Source organism: Thamnophis elegans, chromosome 4 (assembly GCF_009769535.1).
Source record: "Thamnophis elegans isolate rThaEle1 chromosome 4, rThaEle1.pri, whole genome shotgun sequence".
In the NCBI taxonomy this organism is placed as follows: Eukaryota; Metazoa; Chordata; class Lepidosauria; order Squamata; family Colubridae; genus Thamnophis; species Thamnophis elegans.
In genome coordinates this window covers 114,618,340-114,641,560 of record NC_045544.1, presented here as the reverse complement: position 1 = coordinate 114,641,560, position 23,221 = coordinate 114,618,340, and the positions used below count along the sequence as shown (strand labels likewise).

At 42.0% G+C, this 23,221-nt stretch overlaps 1 protein-coding gene across 1 annotated transcript in view; it reads right to left on the bottom strand.

Moving 5' to 3' along the window:
• SCARA3 (scavenger receptor class A member 3) overlaps window positions 1–22,344 on the bottom strand; it is a 28,430-nt gene extending 6,086 nt beyond the window's left edge. Inside the window, exons 1-4 of the mRNA XM_032214880.1 lie at window positions 21,858–22,344; window positions 9,512–9,568; window positions 9,114–9,233; window positions 4,372–4,470 (exon numbers count right to left, since the gene is read on the bottom strand). Of these exons, the coding sequence (XP_032070771.1) occupies window positions 4,372–4,470; window positions 9,114–9,233; window positions 9,512–9,568; window positions 21,858–21,864 (283 nt within the window). The 5' untranslated portion in view covers window positions 21,865–22,344. The remainder of the gene's footprint in view (window positions 1–4,371; window positions 4,471–9,113; window positions 9,234–9,511; window positions 9,569–21,857) is intronic.
• Window positions 22,345–23,221: the final 877 nt, after the last annotated feature.

Sequence of the window (23,221 nt, the reverse complement as noted above, 5' to 3'; positions counted from 1 at the left end):
CGAATAGCTTCCCAATATGATTATCTGCAAATCACATTAGTCCAGGAAGCTTGGTCCTTGATGCCTTAGGATGGTGTAAGCTGTTGTTAAACACAGCTGGAAATAATAAGTTGGGGATGGCTGAACCCAGCACACAAAAAGCTGGAGGCACTGGTGGCACTGCTTAATTTCTTGCTACAAGGTCCTTGATCTGGATCCCTTTTTTCCTCCCATCACTTAATACCTAAGAAATGAGAAATGGATCACAGGTCTTCGACATCAAGTCTGATTTGAACTTAAGTTACCAAAATGTTGTTAAATAAATGGAAAACAAGCCACCATGTTTCTAAATTGTTCCTTATGGCAAAACATATATTTTTTAAGTTGTCCCAAGGCTATACAATTCAATAACACATAAATCCAATCATTCAATGTAATGCCAAAGATACTCAGAAGCTTACTAACTGGATGATTTTTCCTATGCTACTGTTGGAAGAAATACCCAGGTCCTGTTCCAAGCTGGGAGAAAGGCACTGGAGATAAAATGGAGACTGGAGACTGATTGGAAAGAAGGTCCATTTATTGATGAAGCAGAAGCACATGGGTGGTTCTGGGCAACTAACCATATGGAGTTGAAAGGGGGGAGTTATACTTTCTCTTGGGCTTTGCACTTGGATTTCCTGTGCAAAAACATGTTTTTTATTGGCTGTTGTCAGACTCCCACAGGGCCATGTACAAATCCGAGGACTGTGATGGTGAACCTATGTCACACATGCCACAGGTGGCATGCGGAGCCATATTTGGTGGTGCGCTAACCATTAGTTGATTTTTCAGGTTGGTCCCCTGGGGCCTTTTTTCGCCCTCCCCAGCCTCCGGAGGCCTTCCTGAAGCCTTGGGAGGGTGAAAAACGGCCCCTATGACCCAAATGGAAGTTCGGAAATGATCCGTTTCCGGCTTCCGGAGGGTCTCCGGGGGGGCTGGGGGAAGCTGTTTTCGCCCTCCGCAGGCTTCAGGAAAGCCTCCAGAGCCTAGGGAGGGGTCACGCATGCATGCACAGGGGTGGTGGTGTCGCATGCACATGCACAGGTGGGTGAGGAGGATTGAGTGGGCATGTATGTGCGATAGCGCGTGCACGCACAATTTTGGCACACCGTAAGAAAAAAGTTTGCCATCACTGTCCTATGAGCTTGTCTGAGCTCCCAGGTTTGGTTGAAACTTGGCTGATCCAATGTCGTTAGGAAATTGTGCAATGTAGTGAGCTTTGCTGCTAGTGGGTTAATCCTATCATGTCCTGGAGGGTCATGTCTTAGTCCCATCATTCTGGAGCTGAAGGTCTTTTGTTTTGTGGATAGGATGGCCCAGTGTTTCTTAATGGGCAAAAAATATCTGCTGGAGCTATTAAGGAAGGTGGGGGCTGCTTTCCAAGAGCATGTTTCTCCATTTCTCATCTAGGGAAATACAATATTCTGCCCTTTTAATATTTCTCTAAATATTTCATTCTTCTAGGAGAGAGTGTGTGTGTCTTTCCTCACTACTCTACGTAGCTAACCAGCATCTTATCATATATGACTCCAAATTTCAAGATGAACCCTCCAAAGGAAGAGTAAAAGATCTTAACAATGTGGTCTGATCCCAGCTTCCTTATATAAGATGCCTACTCCAATTGGAAACTAATAATAGAATAATAATAATAGAATAATAATAATAGAATAATAATAATAGAATAATAATTGAATAATAATAATTGAATAATAATAATAATTGAAGGAGCCGAGGTGGCGCAGTGGTTAGGGTGCAGTACTGCAGGCCACTTCAGCTGACTGTTATCTGCAGTTCAGCGGTTCTAATCTCACTGGCTCAAGGTTGACTCAGCCTTCCATCCTTCCGAGGTGGGTGAAATGAGGACACAGACTGTGGGGGCAATATGCTGACTCTTAGCCGCTTAGAGAGGGCTGAAAGCCCTATGAAGCGGTATATAAGTCTAACTGCTATTGCTATTGCTAGGCATCCAGATACCTACATGCCCATGTGACATAGTTGCGTATGGATAGGTATATACATTATGAGAAGTTATAATCCTCATAATGGAAAGGCCAGAACAGCAACAGAGAGTAATAACTACTAATTAAAACCAGTTGTGTATAAATAAGATATTTCAGTTGATCCACAATCCTCATATACCCATCCAGTCTCAAAAACATCTATGAAACAATCATCACAGAAATATAGTTCATGCACACTCTTTTTTTTCCAATCAGAAATAGCAAAAAAGAAAAGAAGAAACAGGGTGCAAGAAAATGAGAGAAAAATGTAAATATACTGGCCAGGGAAGAAAAAGGGGAACAAAACTAGGTGGAGATAACAAGGGGTGGGTATGAGCCAGGGCAGTGAATTCCATGAAATTCTACATAATGTTTATGATTGAATTTTAAAAAAAGAAAGAAAATGTGTCCCAACAACAGCTAATTTTTAGGTTGATTTAAAAAAGCAGCTTTATTTGAAATCTTTTGTGTCTTTTGCCTATTCCTTTGTTTTAACAGGCTCTTCTGTTTTCTTATCAGTATACATAAGAGGAATAAAAGAATGGAAAACAACCCAATGATCCTGAATAGCCTGTGTGTGAATGTACCTGATCCGGGAGTCATAGCAGATGGGAAGGTGTTTTAAACTCCCAGTTGCTGGCATGAAAAGACAGTTCCTCTGAACCTAGAAAGGCACAATAGAAACTCCCCATCCAATGAAATTCATTGCTTTGAAAGAGAAGGTAAGTGAAAACTCATTCCCTCATCCATACTGAAGTGGTGGGTAGTTTCTGTGTTTTAGGATCAACCACCAACAGTAAAGGAACAGTCAAGAAATAAGCTGAAGACTAGAACTTGGTAGAGCAGACACAAATGCCTTGGGAAAGATATTCAGATGTTATAGCAATAGCAATAGCAGTTAGACTTATATACCGCTTCATAGGGCTTTCAGCCCTCTCTAAGCGGTTTACAGAGTCAGCATATCGCCCCCCACAGTCTGTGTCCTCATTTCACCCACCTCGGAAGGATGGAAGGCTGAGTCAACCTTGAGCCGGTGAGATTAGAACCGCTGAACTGCAGATAACAGTCAGCTGAAGTGGCCTGCAGTGCTGCATTTAACCACTGCACCACCTTGGCTCTTATGATGAATATCATGGACAGCCAAGGAAACAAACAAATGGCTCATCAAACAAATCAACACAGAATTCCCACTTGGGGGTCAAATTACCATAGTCAGGACACATTGTGCAAATACCTAGTTCCCAAGAGAAGGCGCTAATGATGGAAGAAGATGCCTACCAGCAAGTTCTATGGCAGAGGTGGTATTCTGACCAGTTCTGGAGAACCAGTAGCAGAAATTTTGAGTAGTTTGGAGAACCGGTAAATACCACCTCTGACTGGCTCCACCCCCATCTATTCTCTGCCTCCCGAGTCCCAGCTGATTGGGAGGAAATGCAGATTTTGCAGTAACCTTCCCCTGCAGTGGGGAAGGAATGGAGATTTCACAGTATCCTTCCCCTGCAACACCCACCAAGCCACACTCACAGAACCAATAGTAAAAAAAAATTGAATCCCACCACTGGGTGTATAGGCTAAACCATAGTTGCAATGAGTGCACTACTGGAAGAGCAGAAGAACCAATTAGGCACAGATTATGATGAAGAAAATTTATCTATATCAGGGGTGTCAAACTCGACTTCATTGAGGGCCGCAGGGTTGTGTTTCACCTTGGAGGGTTGGGGTGGGTGTGGCCAGCCTGACATCACTCGTGTCATGGGCTCCTGTGGTGGCCTGAGTGCTCTGAGTGCTCTGTCAGTGAAAATGGGTTCCCGAGCTCCATTGTTAACTGTGACGGCCTCCTGCAATCCTCTGCCAATGAAAACAGAGCTCAGGAGGGGTGCCCACTGTCCTCTGCTTTTACTGGCAGAGGCACCGCAGGCTGGTCCTTCGCTGTTTCCAGGGCGGCCCCGCGAGCCAGATCTAAGCACTCCATGGGTCAGATCTGGGCCCTGGACCTTGAGTTTTACCCCACTGATCTATACGGTTGCTAAGAATCTACATCAATCAATCAATCAATCAATCAATCCTCTCCATAACCTCAATGGTCCCCAATCTAAATATAACTGCCAGGCAAATCAGTTATGGGAGATGCTGGAAGTTGTCAATTCTGTATCATCTGAAGGACCAGAGGTTCTCCTATTTGCAATATGAAAGGAGTCTTGCCTTGCATTTAGGAGATATTGATGTCAAACCGCTGTAGGAACTGAAACATGTACCATATCAGTACATAAAATAAATGGGAGCTAATTAGAATGTATCATACCTGTGGTTTTTTTGGATGAAAACATCAAAGTAGCAACATTGCTCTTACCTAGATCCTGAAGATTTTTTTGGACTGACACAATCGTCTTTTCATAGTACGTCTGAGTTGAGTTAAATTTATCAGCTATTGATCCCACTTTCTTGAAAACTGCAAGAAAAGCATGAAAAATGAATTAGCATGTGATTGTCTTTGACTCAAGATTACAACGTCATAGTCATTATCAACTCAAGGTGAACAACAAGGTTGGGCAGCATAAAATATTCCAGGATGAAAGAAAACACCATCTAAGAGATTTTAATTGTGTTTGTTCATTTCCCATTGCACCATAAGCCAAACAATGATGCAAATTTAAATAGGAAAGGGCCAATCCAAAATAACGTGCAAAGTCATCTGAACAATCCTGGCTAGGAGTTTTCAAGTGTCTCCTTTGCTACAAAAGTTACAAATTAATGGTCTTCAGTAATGAGAATCTTCCTGAGAAGGAAAATTATGGGATTTGTGTAATATAACACATATGAAGAACAAATGTTTGGGGAAACTGTCCCACATATCAGATGTTAGAGCATTGAGTTTTGACTGCCTATTGGAATGTTGTGTCGTTTTTTTAAAATAAATCTCTGCAAATATTAAAAGAACCCAAATCCACATATGTACTTTGCCTCCAGACTTTCTCATTATTGAGATGAATGTTACAATAGTCCAAAATGAGGAAATGTTCCTTTAAATCACAGTCTGGTTAGCTGTCATCCCCTTTCTTGTGGTCTCTAGAGTCCCCTCCGAATATAATTGATTAAAGTGTTTTTCTGCCATCTTGATATATAACGAAAATTGACGGTCCCAAATAAGTCTAATACAGCTTTAAAAAAATACCCTCAAAGCCATCTAATACAGCTTTAAAAAAATACCCTCAAAGCCATCTATTCCCCAAAAAATCCTTAGCTATCAAAAAGTTATCTGTCCTTGCTTCAAGATATGGATTACCTTTTGATATGCCCAATTGAAATGAGATCAATATGTATGAGATTTCAGCAAATTGATCTACTGATAGGAAATTGGTAGCTCAAGGAACCTGGTTAATCTTTTATTCTGCAACAGTGTATAACTACTCCCCCCTCCAATACAGATAGATTAGCCCACTTACTTTTATTTCCTTTTTGTTAAAGGGCAGATTTCCTTCCTCCAGCCAAGGATTAAGCAATGTGGAACAATGTCAAGTTCTCTGGCCCATACATCTCCCCCAAACGTTCCCTTGTCCTAGCCACTGCAGGATTTTCCTGACTCATGTTTATTTTGCAATTCACCATATCCTTTGCAGTTCTTCCAAGCCAACTGCTCATCTGATCCTTACATTCTGTACATCTCCACTGAGGTTTCCTTCTTAGGGATAAGTTTTACCACTGATGAACAAAGCTTGAAGGGGCTGAAGATTCATGGAAGCAAATGAGATTTCTTGAATTTGACTGTTTAAAAATTCAGTTTATATAGGTGAAAATACTTCCAGAATATTTCCTAATTAATTTTCTGGCAGCAGTTGAATTTTCCTTGTTATAGAGCCGTACCCTTCAATCTGGTTTCTTTACTTGCCCCTCTGACCACTTTTGGCTGCAAGAGAGGCAGAAACAGTAGATCCCATTGCCATTTTTTTCTTGTTTAAATGGATTGGTGGAGGTATCTAGAGGCAAAGATTTGAAACTGTCCAGTCCATATTTAGCTTTATGTATGGTAACTGAAAGGCTCCATACTTGCAGGAGGTTTGGCTCCTCATATCATGTTCTCTGAGTAGTTTACAACTTTCATCTCAATCCACTCAGCTAAATTGGGAAGCAGTTTGCTCTAGTGCAGTGATGGCGAACCTTTTTCTTAAGGCATGACAAAATTGCGTGTCCGTGTGAGATACCACCTTCACGCATGCCCACTCAATATCCCCACCCACCTGCGCATGTGTGCATGACCCCCCCCAAGGCTCTGGAGGCTTTCCTGAAGCCTGAATAGGGCGAAAACTTCCTCCCCTGCCTCCCCCCCCCAGAGGCCTTCCGGAAGCCAGAAACGGATTCTTCCCAAACTTCAAGTTGGCCAATTGGGGCCATTTTTCACCCTCCCCAACCTCCAGAGGCTTTCTTAAAGCCTGTGGAGGGCGAAAACAGCCTCCCCTGGAGCTCCAGATGGGCAAAAGACCAGCTGGCCGGCGCACACATGTTCGCCGAAACTGATGGCTGGCGTGCCACCAAATATGGCTCTGTGTGCCACCTGTGATACACGTGCCATAGATTCACCATCACAGGTTTAGTGGTTAAGGCGCCAGGCTAGAAATTCAGAGATTATGAGTTCAGGTCCTGCCTTAGCCAGGAAAGCCAGCTGGGTGGTTTTGGGCCACTCACTCTCTCAGCCCAATCCACCTCCCAGGGTTGTTATTGTGTGGAAATAACAGGTGGAAGGTGCTTTGGGTGTGTTTGCAGCCTTGAGTTATTTGTAAAAATAAGAAGGTGCGATACAAATAATTAAATAAATCCCTTTCTCAGACTCTACTTCTTCAATACCACCTGGATGTTGTCTTTTAAGTGTTACTGAAGTTTCCTGCAGATGCTGCTGGGTATCCTGAATGCTACTCTTTGGGCTTGTATATGGTGATAACTTATTGAGTTTTAAAAACCTGACAAACATATTATGGCATCTAAGTTAGAGCTTTCTGTGTATCTTTTATATAATCATAAAGAGTGACTATATACAAAAAGTATATCAGGGCTCGTCTAATAAAAAAAACAAGCTGTTTCTGAACTAAGGTAACACTCAAGTTTCCACCCGTGATGCTGACCTTTCTTCTATTGTGTGCATTCTTCCCCTGTCTATTACGTCCTAGAATCTGATACACCAATCAGCAATTTAGGATTTTTGCTTTCCATCCTCTACGTTCCTTGGCTCAAAAGGTGGAAAGATTCCTAATTGCCACTTGGAATTGGTTCAAACTGAGGACAAAAGAAAGATGAGCCTTTGTAACTATCCTTGGACAGTTGCTTTTTTAGGGTGCCATTTCCTCTTGGCCTGTTATCAACACCAGATTGTCCCTTGAAAGGCATATGATTGTTGTCTCCATCGTGGGAATGTGTTTGAGTTTGAGTTTGAGTTTTATTTCATTTATATGCCGCCCTTTTCCCTAAGGGGACTCAGGGCGGCTCACAAAAGGGAAGAGGGGGATACAAACAGTTTAACAAGAACACAAAACTATACATAGTTAAAAAGCACAACAATCATACCATTCGAGATAGGGGCAGCGGATCTTTAGCCATGGCTAAAGCCATGGCGTGTTGGCCATGCTTAGAACCTGGCGGATTATGTAGAACCTGAAATACACAAGGCCTAACAGTCGCCAACTGCTCTTTCAACACAGCCACTTTTGTTCCAGGTTTAACAAGCACTTTTGTTGCAGAGACTCATTATAGACTGTGAGAGGAATATGCAAACCAGATTGGGATGCCTTTTCATTCTTTCCAAGTCAAAAGAATGTTGAAGGAAATTATACAAATGAGCTCAGGACTTTGTATTTATCCATAGAACAAAATCGACATAGGTGGACTTAATTTGTGTGATGGAAGAGGTCAGGAAAAGAAAGACTATATTTGTAAATGAACCCAGTCTAGAGAAAAAAACAGATGAAAATCCCTCAAAGAATACTTTCAGATTACAAGAGGATAGGTCCTGCCCAAAAGGATTTTATTCTAGGAACATAAATGAACTAAAACTCAGTTTGTAGCCCAGTTATTGGGAATCAGGCAGCAAACAAGGTTATTATTATGGTTTGTCACACAATTAACCAGATGCTCAGACTGGATTTTGCATTTTTATCCACCTATCAACTCCATTCCAAAGACCTGGGAAGCCAGATGTTGTTTGATGGTGTTTATCATTATTATATGGAGGAATCAATAATTGTTTTGTATTTGGCTTAGCACATTGTGAACTCAGCCAACAAAGACTTCTTCAACAAACCATGGATAAACACACCAAGGTTTGAGTGTGGTTTATCAACAAGATCAATTTGAGATTGGTTTAGCAACATGTTTTAAGGCCATGTTGCAAATAGATATCTTAAAACATTTTGCCAAAAAGCTTCATAAAAAAGATGAGACTTATTTGCAGATGTTCCAGGCTAGGCAGATGGAATCCAAGCAGGCAGGCAGAGAGGCAGTGATAAATTGAACACTTCCCCCAAAGGAGTAATATACCAAGATTGGCCTTTACTAGCCAATTCTTAAAACTGAGTCATCAGTTGAGGAGAAAAGAGAACAAGTACAGGCTAATTGCTAGAAAAAAGTCAAAACTGGACCAAGAAGGGTCATCAAAATGGAATCTGGGGAAAAAGAAGAATTGCTGGATATTTCTTGCTCTCCTTCCAGGGTTCTGGAAAATGTTGAAGGAGGATGATTAACAATGCCTGAGTTCCTACAGATAAACCCTTCTGCAGTATTTAAGCCTGTGCTTTATGAGTCATAGTACTGCCAGCAGCTAACAACCTGATATTAGATAGAAATGTGGGCATGCATAGTTTTGGCACACCTTTACAAAAAGGTTAGCCATCACTGCTAAGATGGCTAACCTTAAGATGGGTAATAAGCCTCTTATTAGATTTTATGTAATGAGTTGGATGGTTGTCTCTTCAGTCAACCTTTTGTCTTCTTTCTGCTTCGTTTATATTAGTTTGTATTGTTTTTATTACTGTAAGCTGCCCAGCATCACCATGGAGCTAGGTGGCCTAATAAACACATAAACAAACAAATGACTAGTCCCTTACTCACCTAAAGCTGCCAGCACCACTACTGCCATTACCAGCAAGACAACAAAGACATACAACACTTTCACAGATGTCTGTAGAGTTAGGTTTTTCTCACACCGGCTGCAGTTGGTCCTCATCCGGCCTGCAAAGGATAAAGTACATATGGAGAACCAGGTATATCTAGGGCTCAGTTCAGCTTCTGGCTTCATTCATATGACTCAGATTTTTGAAACATACCCCCAAGAGAAGGGATTGTGAGAGCAGAGACTGCATGAAAACAGAACATACAGTCCTCAGGGGTTGGAAGGGTGTTTTTGGAGAACCCAGTTGAGTTTTCTAATGTTTTCCAGCCCATGAATGAAGTGGAAAAGAAGGACAATGAGGGAGGATGTTACCCAGCCAGGCTTAAGTTGCTCTTACCATTTGGTCTGTATCTGAAGGAAGGCATTTCGTCTTCTTCTTCAGGAAGGTCCTCGTCTGAAATATAAAAGTAAAAATTTTAAAAATATGTTTTAAGTATCAACAATTGCCAAAAAAGCATTGCTGCTTTTTGTCTAGACCTGTTATATTTTTTGCTTTTATCGGATGTCCTTCTGAGTTCTTTGGGTAAAGAGGCTTAATTAAATAATGCCGGTGCCTCCCACAGACATATAGCGCTATTAGAAACAGATAGCATGTGTATGCCTTGGGACACAATGAGAGGACTATATATGATCAAAATAAGCATAATTCAAATAACCACAAAAACAGAGGTTGTATCAGGATTCCAAATAGCATCCAAAAGTAAATCAGAGTCCAAGGCAAAGTATTTGCTCAAAGTTCCGATTTTTTAAAAGAGCCATGTTGGCACATCTGGGAAAACCCGAATCTGAAAGCTTCCTGGTTTTCCCCACCCAGTTGAAAGTTCATGCTCTTGCCCCCACACCCACAAGTCCATCACATGGTCCAATCTTCCACTGCCATGCTGGCAGTTCCACTCATCCAGTTCCGGTCAGGTGCAGAGACAAAAGATGACCTTGGCTTTCTAGAAAGAATTTTGTTATGGCTACATCGCATCTCACTCCTACAATCCCACCTCCCATTTTCCCACAATAGAAAATGCATAATAGAATAATAGAAAGTGTGGCAGACCAAAGATCCAAAATAAAAGATGGCTGCAGGCCAGACAGGTTGCTCTTTAGCTGTGGCTTGACAATAACAATTAAGGTCCATGTCTGCACAGTTGTTCCTTTCCAAAGAGATGTAAATGCTGCCATCCTTCTCTGATCAGATGATCTCCAGATTACAGCTGCCCATAATTTTCTGGCAAGCAATTGGCCATTCTCTCCAAGGTTGATAATCTGACACATCCAAAGAAACCAAGTTGACTTCAATGCTTCTTATTTTAACTTAGTTTGACATCTTGCAATCTTTAATGACAATTTTGTCCTCTGAGCACCAGAAGGTCTACATTCAAGAGGAAGGCATTGCCATCTTAAAGGTATGCTGTGCCATGCAGAAAATATAATATATTTTGCTGTGGCAGGAGAACAACAAGGGGGAAGTATCTCTCACAGAACCTCTCTGTGATATCAGATTAGGCCTAAATTAGGCTAAAAGGAGGCTGTGTTGTTTAGCACATTATGGGAAAGTCTTGTCTTAACATACTGAGTCAATTAGTAACATGCTTGTTTGAGCATACCATGTTATGTGAACACAACTGGCTTTGTTAACCTGATATGGGATTAAGCATATCATACGAACCCTGTCTTGAATGTAGGGAGGAACAGAAAACTGGAAGGTCAAGTTGAGTGGAAGGGAATAGGTGACTGGCTGGCTATTCCCCTATTTAGAAGTATTTTATGATGCAATGTTCTATTGCAGGACTCATTTATCAGAATCTTAAAACTACTGAAAAAAAGAATGCAAGGCTATTAACAACTAGCTCATCATAGCTATTAAACTGGCTGCCATGACATACAATACAAATCATACAGACAGATATGCCAAATAATGGGAGAACATTACTTACTCATACTCCTATTGCACAATTATTGGCTTCTGTTGTAGAGCCAGTTCAATTTGACCCAGGACTATCAAAATGCAGCTCTCTTAATATATCTATGCAACCTAACAATTTTCATTGTGGTTATTAGTGCATTGTTGCACCAATACATGCTCAGACATTTATTCATACATACATATTGGCTACTTACCTGCAGTCCTCTTTCCCAGTGACTGTGTGTGAGGGTGTGTGTGTGTGTGTGTGCAGCCTTTCTCCCTGCCTAAAGTCATTTCACTCAATAACAATTTCCTGATGTTGTTTACAGGGTGGACACGCCAACATGCCTGTCATATGCATGTGTAATTACACAGTTGTAAGATGTTTGTCAGAAATCCTATTCAGCACAGTGTATTAATTACTGCTTGGCATTACAAATAGATTAAAGATGGAGATTTTGGATCAAAAATTGAGAACTTGAACATTGTTTTAGACTTTCGTACATCATACAAATATAAAGGCCATTGTAATATAATTTGTTTATTGAGCAAGAAGGTCTTGAGAGACATGATGAACCAGGCAGAAAAAAATGATGTAAGCTGCTTACTGGAACGCCCAGCAGAGGCACCAAGGTAATGGATGAATGGAAAGAGACAGGGTGGGACCCTAGATCCACATAACAGCAAGGATCAGGCTAGAGACAAGGATATAAGGACAGCATCAGAATTAGCCTGATCTAGGTTCCAGACGGCCAAAGAGAGACATTAGTATAACGCTTATGTAATATGAGGATCCTGAGCCGTCAGAAGTGCCAGTTTATCTTGAGCTCCTCACCAGTTACCATTGGGAAGGCAGGATCAACACAGCCTAGAAAAAAAAGCATAAAAGCAACAACCCAAGAATCTTTAGAGGAATTAACTTGCTGAATCTGCGTTTTATTCCTCTCACTGTGTTTATCTGGCTCTGCGGATCTTCTGTTCCCTAGCTGGGGTCACCAACTAATTGGATGAAGCAACATTAGTTGGGAAAACATCCTGTTTATGCTTTTAGATTGTTAACATCTACTGTAGTATGAGCCTTGCCTGAATTATTTTGTAATTGTATTTTGCTTGGTTACCTATTTGATGTATTCTATAACAGCATGAACATCTATTTCAGATTGTTTTATTCTCTCCTGAGGATCATCAGAGAAAGACTTATGCACTGAAACAGAGAATGTCTTTTGAGAATTCAAAGCAGCTGCTAAAAAGAAGTCGTTTTGGATGGAACGCTTGCCAAAAAACACTAGAGTATATTTCTGGGAATCTCTTAAAAAAGAGTCAAACACCCCCCCCCCGCATTTTTGCTGATAGTTTGAATTCAGTGGATTACATCTCTCCTTCCAAGGAAGACTTTCTCCTTCCTAAGAAGTTATATGTTGGCACTGTTCATCCTAGACATGTGGAATGAATGCATGGTTGGGAACTGTTCCTAGAAGCTGACTAAGCAATACACAAGAGCAGACCATGTCCGGTCTGGTAGGTTCCTAGAACCAAGTTAAACATTTCTCTTAAGTACATAACACTTCCTGTGGATCACTGAAAAGCAAAGTTAAATCTTTGCACCCTTGAGGTATCTGATCAGGACAGCTATTTCCTTATTGTTGATGGTGTATTGTTGTTAGGAAACTATCTCCTGCCATCTAGTTCAGAGGTGTCAACTCAATTTCATTGAGAGCCGCATCGGGGTTGTGTTTCACCTGGGGTGTGTGTGTGTGTGTGTATGGTCAAAATGGGTGTGGCCAGCTCAATGTTACTGATGTTCAGGGTGCCTGTGGTGGCTTGAGCGCTTTGCCAGCAAAAACGGGCTCCTGAGTTCTGTTTTCGGCTGCGACGGACTCCTGCAACGCTCTGCCTGCGAAAATGGAGCTCAGGAAGGCTGCCCTTGACCCTCCCAAGCTCCATTTTCATGGGCAGAGGCACCGTTGGCCAGTCCTTTGCTGTTTCCAGGGTGGTCTTGAGTTTGACACCCCTGATCTAGTTGGTTGCAGATTAATTGGACAACAGGGGATGGTGAGTGGTTTTCCCAGCTTGCTATGATTGAACATGAGCATGGGCTATTATTATTTTTTTGACAATTTCAACCCCTGCGATCCTTAACTACATCTCACCACTCTTTGATCGCATGCAGATGCTTTTCAAGCCACAATTAAATTTGCTTTACCCCAATTTCAAAAATTTTCTCTAGCCTATGATTAAATCTACAATTTTATTGGTTCTCTTTTCCTTTTTGTTGCTATGATTTCATTTATTTGTTTTTCCACTGTTAACAGTTACTTTGGCTGTAATCGTATATATTTCTCTTTGAGAGTTTGTGTGGCTAAATATTATCAGATGTATTTGAGTACACATGGCCTGCATTGCTCTGAAAAACTTTTATGGGGTCTGCCCAAGCCCATAGCGGGGGTGCACCATGAAGATTTCCTGTAGCCCCCTAATTTTTTCTAGTTACTTGATATAGCTCAAGATGGCTCAACCCCCGTTTTTGGCAATTTTACAAGGCTTTTGGGCAACAAATGAGCCTGATCTACCATTTATAAATAGTTCTATCAAGTCACCAAGAGGTTTCTAGGCTTTTATATCTGTCCAAATTTTTAAATCTGTGCTTTTAGTATCTTGCCAAAACCCAATATCCTTGTGGTTTCTTGCCAAATGTTTTGGAAAAGACCAATGAACAAGATTCTTGGGGGAATGAGCTCTCCTTCAGTTTCCCTGTTTTTTGTTTTCTTTGTCTGATGAGGAATCAATGTTATTTGGATACTGTGGTTAACCAAAGAGACTAGGATGCCCCAGGGATTTCTTTGCCAGCCACAGGCTAGGCAAGTTGACAGAAAAATCACAGATTTGGCAGTCACTTTGGCCATCAAAGTTAAGGACAAATGACAAAATGTAAGGCTTGATGGAGCTGGCACTTTGCCAGTGGTGGGAATCCCCTGGGCCACTTATCTTACATACATAGCAGGATATCCAATGCTGGCTTGACCTCAAATCATCCTTTTTACTATGTTTAATGGGACACTTTCCACTTTCTAAAACGTATTAAGCTGGAAAAAAATTGTAACTCAGTCTTCTTACCAAAGTTAAAGTTTTTTTTAAATGTCAGTGTTTTTTTTTAATTATTTCAAAATTGGTGGGTATATGCATTGCTGACCTTATAATAATGGTCAACAAATGCTTTCCACAACTGGCTTTTCCTTCTTGAAATGAATGATTTTGTAAACGTGTATGCTTATTCAACTCTCAAGAGCTGAACCCAGAAGAAAAAAGAAATGTATTTTTGGAACTGCTGCATTGGTATGAACTTGGGGAAAAGCTTGACTAAAGAGTACAATGTCAAACCCAAACTTGGGCAATTTGGAAAACATAATGCCCATGGATGTATTTAATAACCATGGAAAGTTTAATAATGATAGTGCTTCAAACTGAGCTTTACATGGGGCATAGGGGGAGGGGGGAGGGCCAGCAGGGAGTGACTTGCCCAATACACACTAACCGATTCATGCTGAAAGCAAAATTTATGCTGAAATGAAGGCAATATTCAGACCAGATCTGGCCTTTGTTTCTTGGTTTCTTAGCCATAGTATTACATCACAACATGTTTGAAGACGATAATAACAGAAGGTATATCAAACATGAATTTAAATTTCTGATGCTTGTTGTTTTGTCATACATTCTAGAGCCGAGGTGGCGCAGTGGTTAGAGTGCAGTACTGCAGGCCACTTCAGCTGACTGTTATCTGCAGTTCAGTGGTTCTAATCTCACCGGCTCAAGGTTGACTCAGCCTTCCATCCTTCCGAGGTGGGTGAAATGAGGACCCAGACTGTGGGGGGGTGATATGCTGACTCTGTAAACCGCTTAGAGAGGGCTGAAAGCCCTATGAAGCGGTATATAAGTCTAACTGCTATTGCTATTGCTATTCTTCATCCCAGTCTGCTACTCCCAAAAATCTTCAGGGTGACGGAGATATTTCTGGGTAGGGAGCCTTGTGTTTTGCAGTGACCTTATTTTGAAGATCAAATCTTTGGCTTACTCTGGCTCCACCATCAGACAAGCTAAGAAAAGCAGTGGAAGGGTACTCTCAAGTGGACTAGGCCTTCCTATATTTATTTAATTTTCTCATGCATGCAAGGAGTTCTCTGTTTTGAGAATCACTCCCTTATGTCAACAGAAAATTGTCACTGGGCAGCATGCCAACTTTGAGAATTGCATAAAAATACTCTGGTGCTGAAAGTTTTATTTATGATTGCATTTGTGTGTTTTTAAAAGGCAAATGTACTATTGGATCATGTTCCATGTTAATGGAAGAATAGACACAAATAACATAAAATAGTCTGAATCCTGGTAAAAGCCTATGGTTGCAGTGCAAAACTTTTAAAAATATGATGAGGAATAGATTCCTGATAGAGCATTACATGAACATTTCTAAGAGTAGGCAATAGATGTAACTCGTGGGATATACTGTTATGTAGATCCGATTAAACTGAGTGGGAATCATGTAGGACATTTTTTGCAATTATTCTCTATAGTGGAAGAGCTTGTCAGCTATACACAATCATTACAAATTTAATCATTTATTTTAAGGAATTCAGCTCTTCTAGTCTTTCGCTGAAATGGAACCATTCCTGTTAATTTTGCTAGAATTTAGAGCAGACTTCCTCATTTTGATATCCCAGCCCAGGTCTCTTGAACCAGAATGCCAACAATCTTCCGCTGAGTTGGGAAATTTAGGAGCCAGGTTGAAAAAAGCTACAGTAGCAACTTTCAAGAACTTCAAAGAAGGAGCTACCTTAGGATCTTAGCAAGTATCAAATTGACCCTTTCTTGCATCCTGGGAAATTCCGCTTGCTAGCAGGATTTCTGTGATCACTTGAGCCCTGTTTTCTAAAAATGAAAATAAAAGTTTGTGCTACCCATTCATCAATCCTGAAGGCTAAAACTAGCAATCATCCATATTTTAAAGAAGAAGCTTACTCCTTCAAAAACATCTGCTCACCTTAAACACAGAGTGGTTTCTTGCAACATTATTATCACCCAGAAAGATGGATTATGCATCATGGACATAAAAGGAGAGTGGGGTTAAATGCAATGTCTACTCTGCAATGTTTTGCAAATTGCACAACATTGCAAAGTGCTATTAATTGCATTCCAGGAGCCATTTTATGCTTTCTCCCAGGCTTCAAAAGCTGCCATTATCACTGAGGCTCAGATGCCAGGTAGAAATATCCTCATCTTGATGTTTCCTTAACAAAGATTCAGTCTGGTAAGTTAAGTTCAAATACTTTGCTTCTTCACATAGCCACATTGCAAAGCCTGTTGCAGTAGAGCCAAGGAATAGGATTATTATGCACAATCTCAAACAAAATGGCCTGAATATTGCTCTTTTGCACATGCAGACGTACACTGTTTCTCCAGAATGGTGGGATTGAAAATCATGTTTGCATTATGGGGGTGGTGGTGGTGGTGGTATGGAAAGGGAAATAAGGTGCCAAGCAAATGGATCCAAGCCTCACCTGTTTTTAAAGTTTGTCGCTTGGTATGCTGTGCTAATCCCTGGGCTGATGAAAGTTGTGTGTTCCTGAGATATGTTGTTGAAGGACTAGGGAGACCCAGATTGAAGTCACCCCTTGGACAAAGAACTCACAGGATGACTTAGGTCAGTTGCTCACATTTAGCTCTACTGCTACATAAGCTTCCTAAATAAAATAAAGGAAGATCCTCTTGTGGTTCTTAGAGGTGCTACATAAATACAATGAATGAACAAACAAATACATGACAGAACATTTGGATCACACCCAACTGCACTGCATTTGAAAGCTATGCCATCAGCTGTTTATGTAAGAGGAGAATCTAGGAAGCAACATGTTATTCCCTTAAAAATGGCTACCACATTGGTGTTGGGAAACCACCATCTGAATAGATTTTATCTACCATCTGAGTAAGATTTTCAGCTTGGGAGACATTTCTCTTTCTTTGAGGCTCCGCTTTCTCTCTTGAAGTGCTGGGTTTGGCTCCTTTTCTGCAGTCTGTTGGTGGAACACAGGGAGAGATCCAGCTCTGTCTTGTGGTAGCCTGGCATTTGGCTGGCTTCCAGCTTTGGGATTCTTGATTCTGGTTCAGCTGTAGAATTGGCATCAAAGAAATCCCCGCTCCGTTCCTGACCAAGGAAGTCCCCCCCCCCCCCACAATCATGCATTCTCTTTCTTATCATCCTTCCTTTCTCTGTTCTCTTCGGTGCTTTTGAACAAGACTTTTACCATGCAATTTCTTATCTTAGTCACAGAGTTGTGCAAATACATACTATCTTCCACACTACCCAGAAAACTATCTTCTGTATTTTCTCATTGCTTCTTTCATTTTTCTCTCCCATTTAAAAAGGAAAACAGGGCATAACTGATAACTAGTTTTTGGTTGCTAATGCTAAGAGCAGCCACTCTGGAGGGACAGAATATTCACAGCTTCATTATTTATTGCAAGAAGTCAGAACGGCATATGTGAGCGGTTCCTCTACATTTATCACCACAACTCCTGTAACGTAAGTGGGATTGAGTCAGAGAGAATGAATGGCTGGCCAAAATCACCCAGTAACTCCATGATACATGGGAGATGTGAACCTGCTTTTCTTAATTATTAGCATTAATTAAATTATTTTAAGAATTTTCAGAGCTGCAGCAATCTAGATTACACTTTTCCCCCTCAACAAAATGATTCTTAATAAATCAGCCAATATTACAACTTGGCCCACCAGTACAGGAAGACAGGATATGTTTTGGATCCCATTGATTAGGGATATAGATCTGAGGGGACCATGAAAAAGGGCCTTCTCAGTGATGGCCCTTTCTTCTTGGATCACCATTCCCCGTAAGGTATAAGTGGCCTCTACCTTGTTGCTTTTGCAAAAGGCCGTAAAATGTAGTTTTGTTACTGGCCCAGTTTTGTTACTGGACCGCAAGTGAAGATGGAACCATCAAATGGTTGAATTGATTGTTTTGTTACTGTTAAGGGGTAGTGGGGTGGGTTTTTTATGTGGTAATTTTTAAATATTGTTAAGTTGCATGGGATCAACTATGTGTGAGTTGGACAGCCACATAAAAATAAATAAATAAATAATAAACTCCCCATGCTTCCTACCCCGAATACTGATCACTATTGCCATCAGCTTAGGCCATTTAGCCAAATATCTAGAAGGCAAAACCGTTCTGGTAAGAAAATCAAGTTCATTATAATCTGTCAATCAGAGATGGAAGTGGGGAAGGCTTTCTCCAGCCAAAAGCTCTATACACAAAACACAAACCAAGCTACCAAGCCCAATGTTGAGACATATTAAAAGATAAGGAGAAAGGAATAAGGATGGGATTTTCATTTCCAGACTGCCTATATTAATAAAGTGGGATCTCCAGCTAGAGTGGGGGAAAGTGTGAAGAAGGGGTGAGCTTAGAGTCCTTGCAGAGGAGGAAGAAACATAGATCTTACCTCCCCCAGAAACTCTTATCTGGCTGTTCCTAAGAAAATGCAGTAAGTTTGGCAAGATTCTTGTAAATAGGCATGTGGCAATAAAGAAGTAATTTTGATCAGCTCATGCTGTTGTTCTGGATTCTTGTGCCTGACAAAGAGAAAAGAGCATCTAGCACTCAAGAGACTGCAGTTTGGTTTATATCTACCTTCCCTTAATGATGATGATACCGTCCAAATGTGTGGATCATCACCTCTTGTAATTTCCAGCTAGCATGACCAGACTGGGAAAAATGGTCTTAGGTGAGGGATAGCTGCAGGAAAGCAAGATGTAGTACATGTTCTGAATTCAACCAGTTCAAGAAAAGACTTGTACTTGCAACAGTACAGGACTTTCAAAACAAGGAGGAGTTGGAAACATCAGCTTTCTCATCTCAATCGCATCATTATGAACGCTGGCATTAAATGAATCATTTAGCCAACTGGGGAGGGAATGGGAAGCCTTTAATCAGTTTTTGTGGAAGTTTGAAATCTGAACTCTACTTTTGATCTCTGAAGTTGGACCAGGAAAACGGGTGGAGGAGGGAACATCCTGAAGCCCTGAGGCAAAACATTGCTATGCTATCAAGAGGATGTGTTAGGACTTTTGGTAATCCCACACCATTTCATACCAGCCCCTCATTTTCCCTCCCTTGGTTTTCCTTTTATTAAACATTTTCTCAGATTTCATCTTCCCCATTCACCATATAGAAGTTGTTCCTCGGCACCAAATTTTAAAAAGATTCAAAGAAACTGGAAGAGGGATAGAAAATGGTAAGAAGCATGGTCAGAAGAAAATTGGGGGATTTAGAGCATTCAGTCTTCGGACAATGCTGATTCCTTCAGCCAAGAAATGGAGATGAGCACCGTGTGGTAGAGTCAGACATGACTGATAGGGAAACCTTTACCTTTAAATGACAATAGAATAGGGATCTGACAGCATTTTAAAGCAGGGCTCTCCAACCTTAGCAACTTTAAGACTTGTGGACTTCAACTCCTAGAGGAGTTGGCTGAGGAACTCTGAGAGTTGAAGTTCACAAGTCTTAAAGTTGCCACAGTTGGAGCCCCCTGCTTTAAAGTATCTGAAAGGGTTGGGAGCACAGGCATCAGGGTATCAGATTGAAGAAGGTCAAGAGATTTTCATGTGGAGTGTAATCCTATACAAGACAAAGGGGAAGTGGTGCAATGATCCTATTGTGATAGTAGCTATATAAATCTCCCACGTAAAAAGTCTGTTTTGGAAGAACAGAGACTGAGTCCTGGCCACAAGGGAGGGCTGTTGCCTCTATGATATATGAAAACTGTTCTTTGCGGGATATAGGAATTGCCAATGTTGGGGGAAAAAATACTGGGTTACATGGATTGTGGTCAAATCTGGCAGGGCTATTACTACTTTATGTGATTGTACATATTTCCCACTCATTTCAGTTGAGGTTAAGGAGAACGTTCAATTGCCATCCTTCCCCAGTCCTCCCCTACTCCCTCATGCTTTTCAGATATTTGACAAGTCGGATCACCAGGCAATACATCCACTGGTTTAATATTAATATTCTCTGCCCTATAGCAAAGGATGTGAAGATCGTAAATAAAATTGTGAATCTCAAGGGCACCATGTATTACAAACAAACACAAAGTTCTTCTAAGTTATCTATTGTTTTCAAGTGCTTCTGCGCTTTTTAAGTAATTCTAATTGGTTTTGGCAGAGAAGGAAACATAGTATCTTTGGATACATCAATGCATCCAAACGCTTCAGAGTTTGACCCTTTAGCCCAGGGGTGTCAAACTTGCGTCGTCACTGTGTCATCACATGATGTATCGCGACTGTCCCCCATCTCGCTAAACTGGGTGTGGGCATGGCCAGTGTGTGACCCAGCCCTGCTCTAGCCCATATTAGCACTTCCATGAAGCTTTTGGCAGAGGCCATCCACTATTCTGGAGTTAGGCGAGCGTCAATATACTGATGACCCCTCTATTGCTTTGGATGAGGTCACACTTCCCTAAAAAGTCAGGTGTTTCTACTAAAAAAGCAGGAGAGGATATGGCCAGAAGAGCCTTTTATGAGCTTCAACTGGCTTGATCATTGTGTCCTCTCCTGGACCAGGAGAAGAAAACAAAGACATGTGCCCTTATCAGATGATCATCATTTTCTCTAGGTGGGCTACCATTGAAGATAAAGTTGGAAGCTACAGCTGAAATAGAATACAGCTATTGCCTACTTGCAGATGAGTGCTAGCCTAATTTGTGGCTGTTGTAGCTGCACTAATTGCCAGTAGGCATCTGGGCTCAATTCAAGATACTGGGTGCTGTTGTTATACACCAGGTAGAATTTGCATATCCTATACTAGTCTAGCTGGGAAAGGCTGTTGCAGATCCTCGATCCCTCAAAAGCTCAAGTAGGTTGGGACTTGGAGAGTGACTTTTTTCAGTGACAGTTCCCACACTGCAGAACAGCTGGCCACATGAGGGCAGATTAATACCAATCCTTTTATCCTTCAAGAAATTAACAGAGACACTCCTCTTCCATAAAGCATTCAAGATGAAGATTTTCACTTGGAGGACAACTATCATATTTTTAATTGTATATTTTTGTAATAGGATGTTTTGATGTTTTAACATAACCAATCTTGAATCTGATGAGTAGGTGGCCTTGTGCGGTAAGAAATATCGCCAATTGTCTCCAATTGTCTATAGGCCACAGTTTGGGATAATTGTGGTCCTATCTTGCTTCCTTAGTCTTCAGCTATTAACACAACTGTTTAACCTGATCACAGAATGAACTCATTTTCTGAATTTACAGTGTCTATTAAAGCAGTCACTAACCGAACGAAACTGTGCATATTAAGCACAGAGGTCTAATCAAGGTTATTCTTCAACATGCTCAATATGTTGTGCCAAAGCATCTGCAAAGTTTCTACACAACTTAAAATCCGGTCTGGTTAAAATTCAGATGGGAAGGTAACCACCACATTTCCCAAGACAGCAGCCCTCTTTCCCTCCCCTGTCCGACCTACAGCAGCCCAAGAGGGTAACTGGGGGTGTTGTCTAGAGCAGGGGTCTCCAACCTTGGCAACTTTAAGCCTGGCGGACTTCAACTCCCAGAATTCCCTAGCCAGCTGGCTGGGGGATTCTGGGAGTTGAAGTCCGCCAGGCTTAAGATTGCCAAGGTTGGAGACCCCTTCTCTAGAGGAAGCGGGTGAGGGAGAGCCCTTTGATGGGGCAGCTGCCTCGTCCCTCCCGCCCCGCTAAGCGCGGAACTCACCTTTCATTCTCCTACCGTCGGGAGTCCCGCTCCGTCCGAGCCGAGCCTGGGAAAACAAGCAGCGAGAGGCTGACGCTTCGACCTCATGGGACTAGGCCCTAAGGGCCGATAGGAGACAGCCGGGGTCGGGGGACTCTCATCCGAAACAAGGGCGTCGATCCTTGGATGGCTGGGAGGCTACGCCGCCCTCGAAGCCCAAGGAGCCCGCCGCTAAAAGTTGCTGTTTTTCGGGGCGGGGGACGGATGGGACGGCAAGGCGGAGCAGGGCGAGATGCCCACCCTTCAGGACCCCGCGGCGGCTTGCCGTCTTCTCACGAGCATCCCTGGCGTCTTTGCTTCCCTGAGCGCCGTTTAACACACAGGAAGCATGTTGACCGCCACGCTCCGTCTTTCTCTCGCTCTGCTCCTTGGGTCGGAGCCCAGACAAACTTCCTTCCAATGTCCCAACAGGACGAGAGGCTTCTCTACGTGCCAGCTGCCTCCTCCTCAAGCTCTCTTACTCTCTCTCCCCCCCTCACCCCCATAGACGCTGCCCCCAAATCTAGGGTGGGCGGGACGGGGAGAAGGAGTGCGAGGCGAGGAGGCTTTGGAGCCCTGCCGAAATATGCGCTGTCCCTCCCACCCACCCACCTCTAATTGCTAACAAATGTCCTCTTACTGACACGGGTGAGCAAGGAAGGCCAAGAACGGCCCAGGGGGTATTGGGGAGAGGGGAAGAGAAAAAGGCAAAGCAGGTTGTCGATTCACACGGCATGGTTTAATCTGCTTTCTGGTGTTTCCCCCCCAAAAAAGCAACTGGACTTTCTTCGTTTTTCCCTGAAGTCGTTTCACTTCTCATCCAAGAAGCTTCTTCAGTTCACCTGAAGGGGTTTCCTGGATGGGAAGTGAAAGGTCTTCAAGGAAAAAAACAACAAAGAAAGTCCAGTCGCCTTTTGAAGAAGCATCTTTGGGACAACCATGACCTGGATGACTGAGAATCTCCATAGATTTTCTGGGCTGGGCTCCACACTGTTTTCTGGGCTGCACAATAGGCTGAACCAGAAAGACAGCATTTCTCAACCTCGGCAACTTTTAAGAATGGCTGGGAAGTTGAAGGCCACACATCTTATTTGCCATTGAAAAACACGGCATGAAGTAATCAAAGGTTCTGGGATCCCTTTAGCTACCAACAATACATCTCACTAATCAAGCTCAGCATATTGTCCCAATGCACGTTGCATCTTTATTTAGAGGTTTAGAGGTTTTTATTTGCATTTGTAGGCTGCCCTTTTCCCTGAGGGGACTCAGGGCGGCTCACAGAAAAACCAGGGAAAGGGGAATTTGTGTCCTTAAGTGTGTTAGGTGAGCAAAGCCAATCTGCTTGT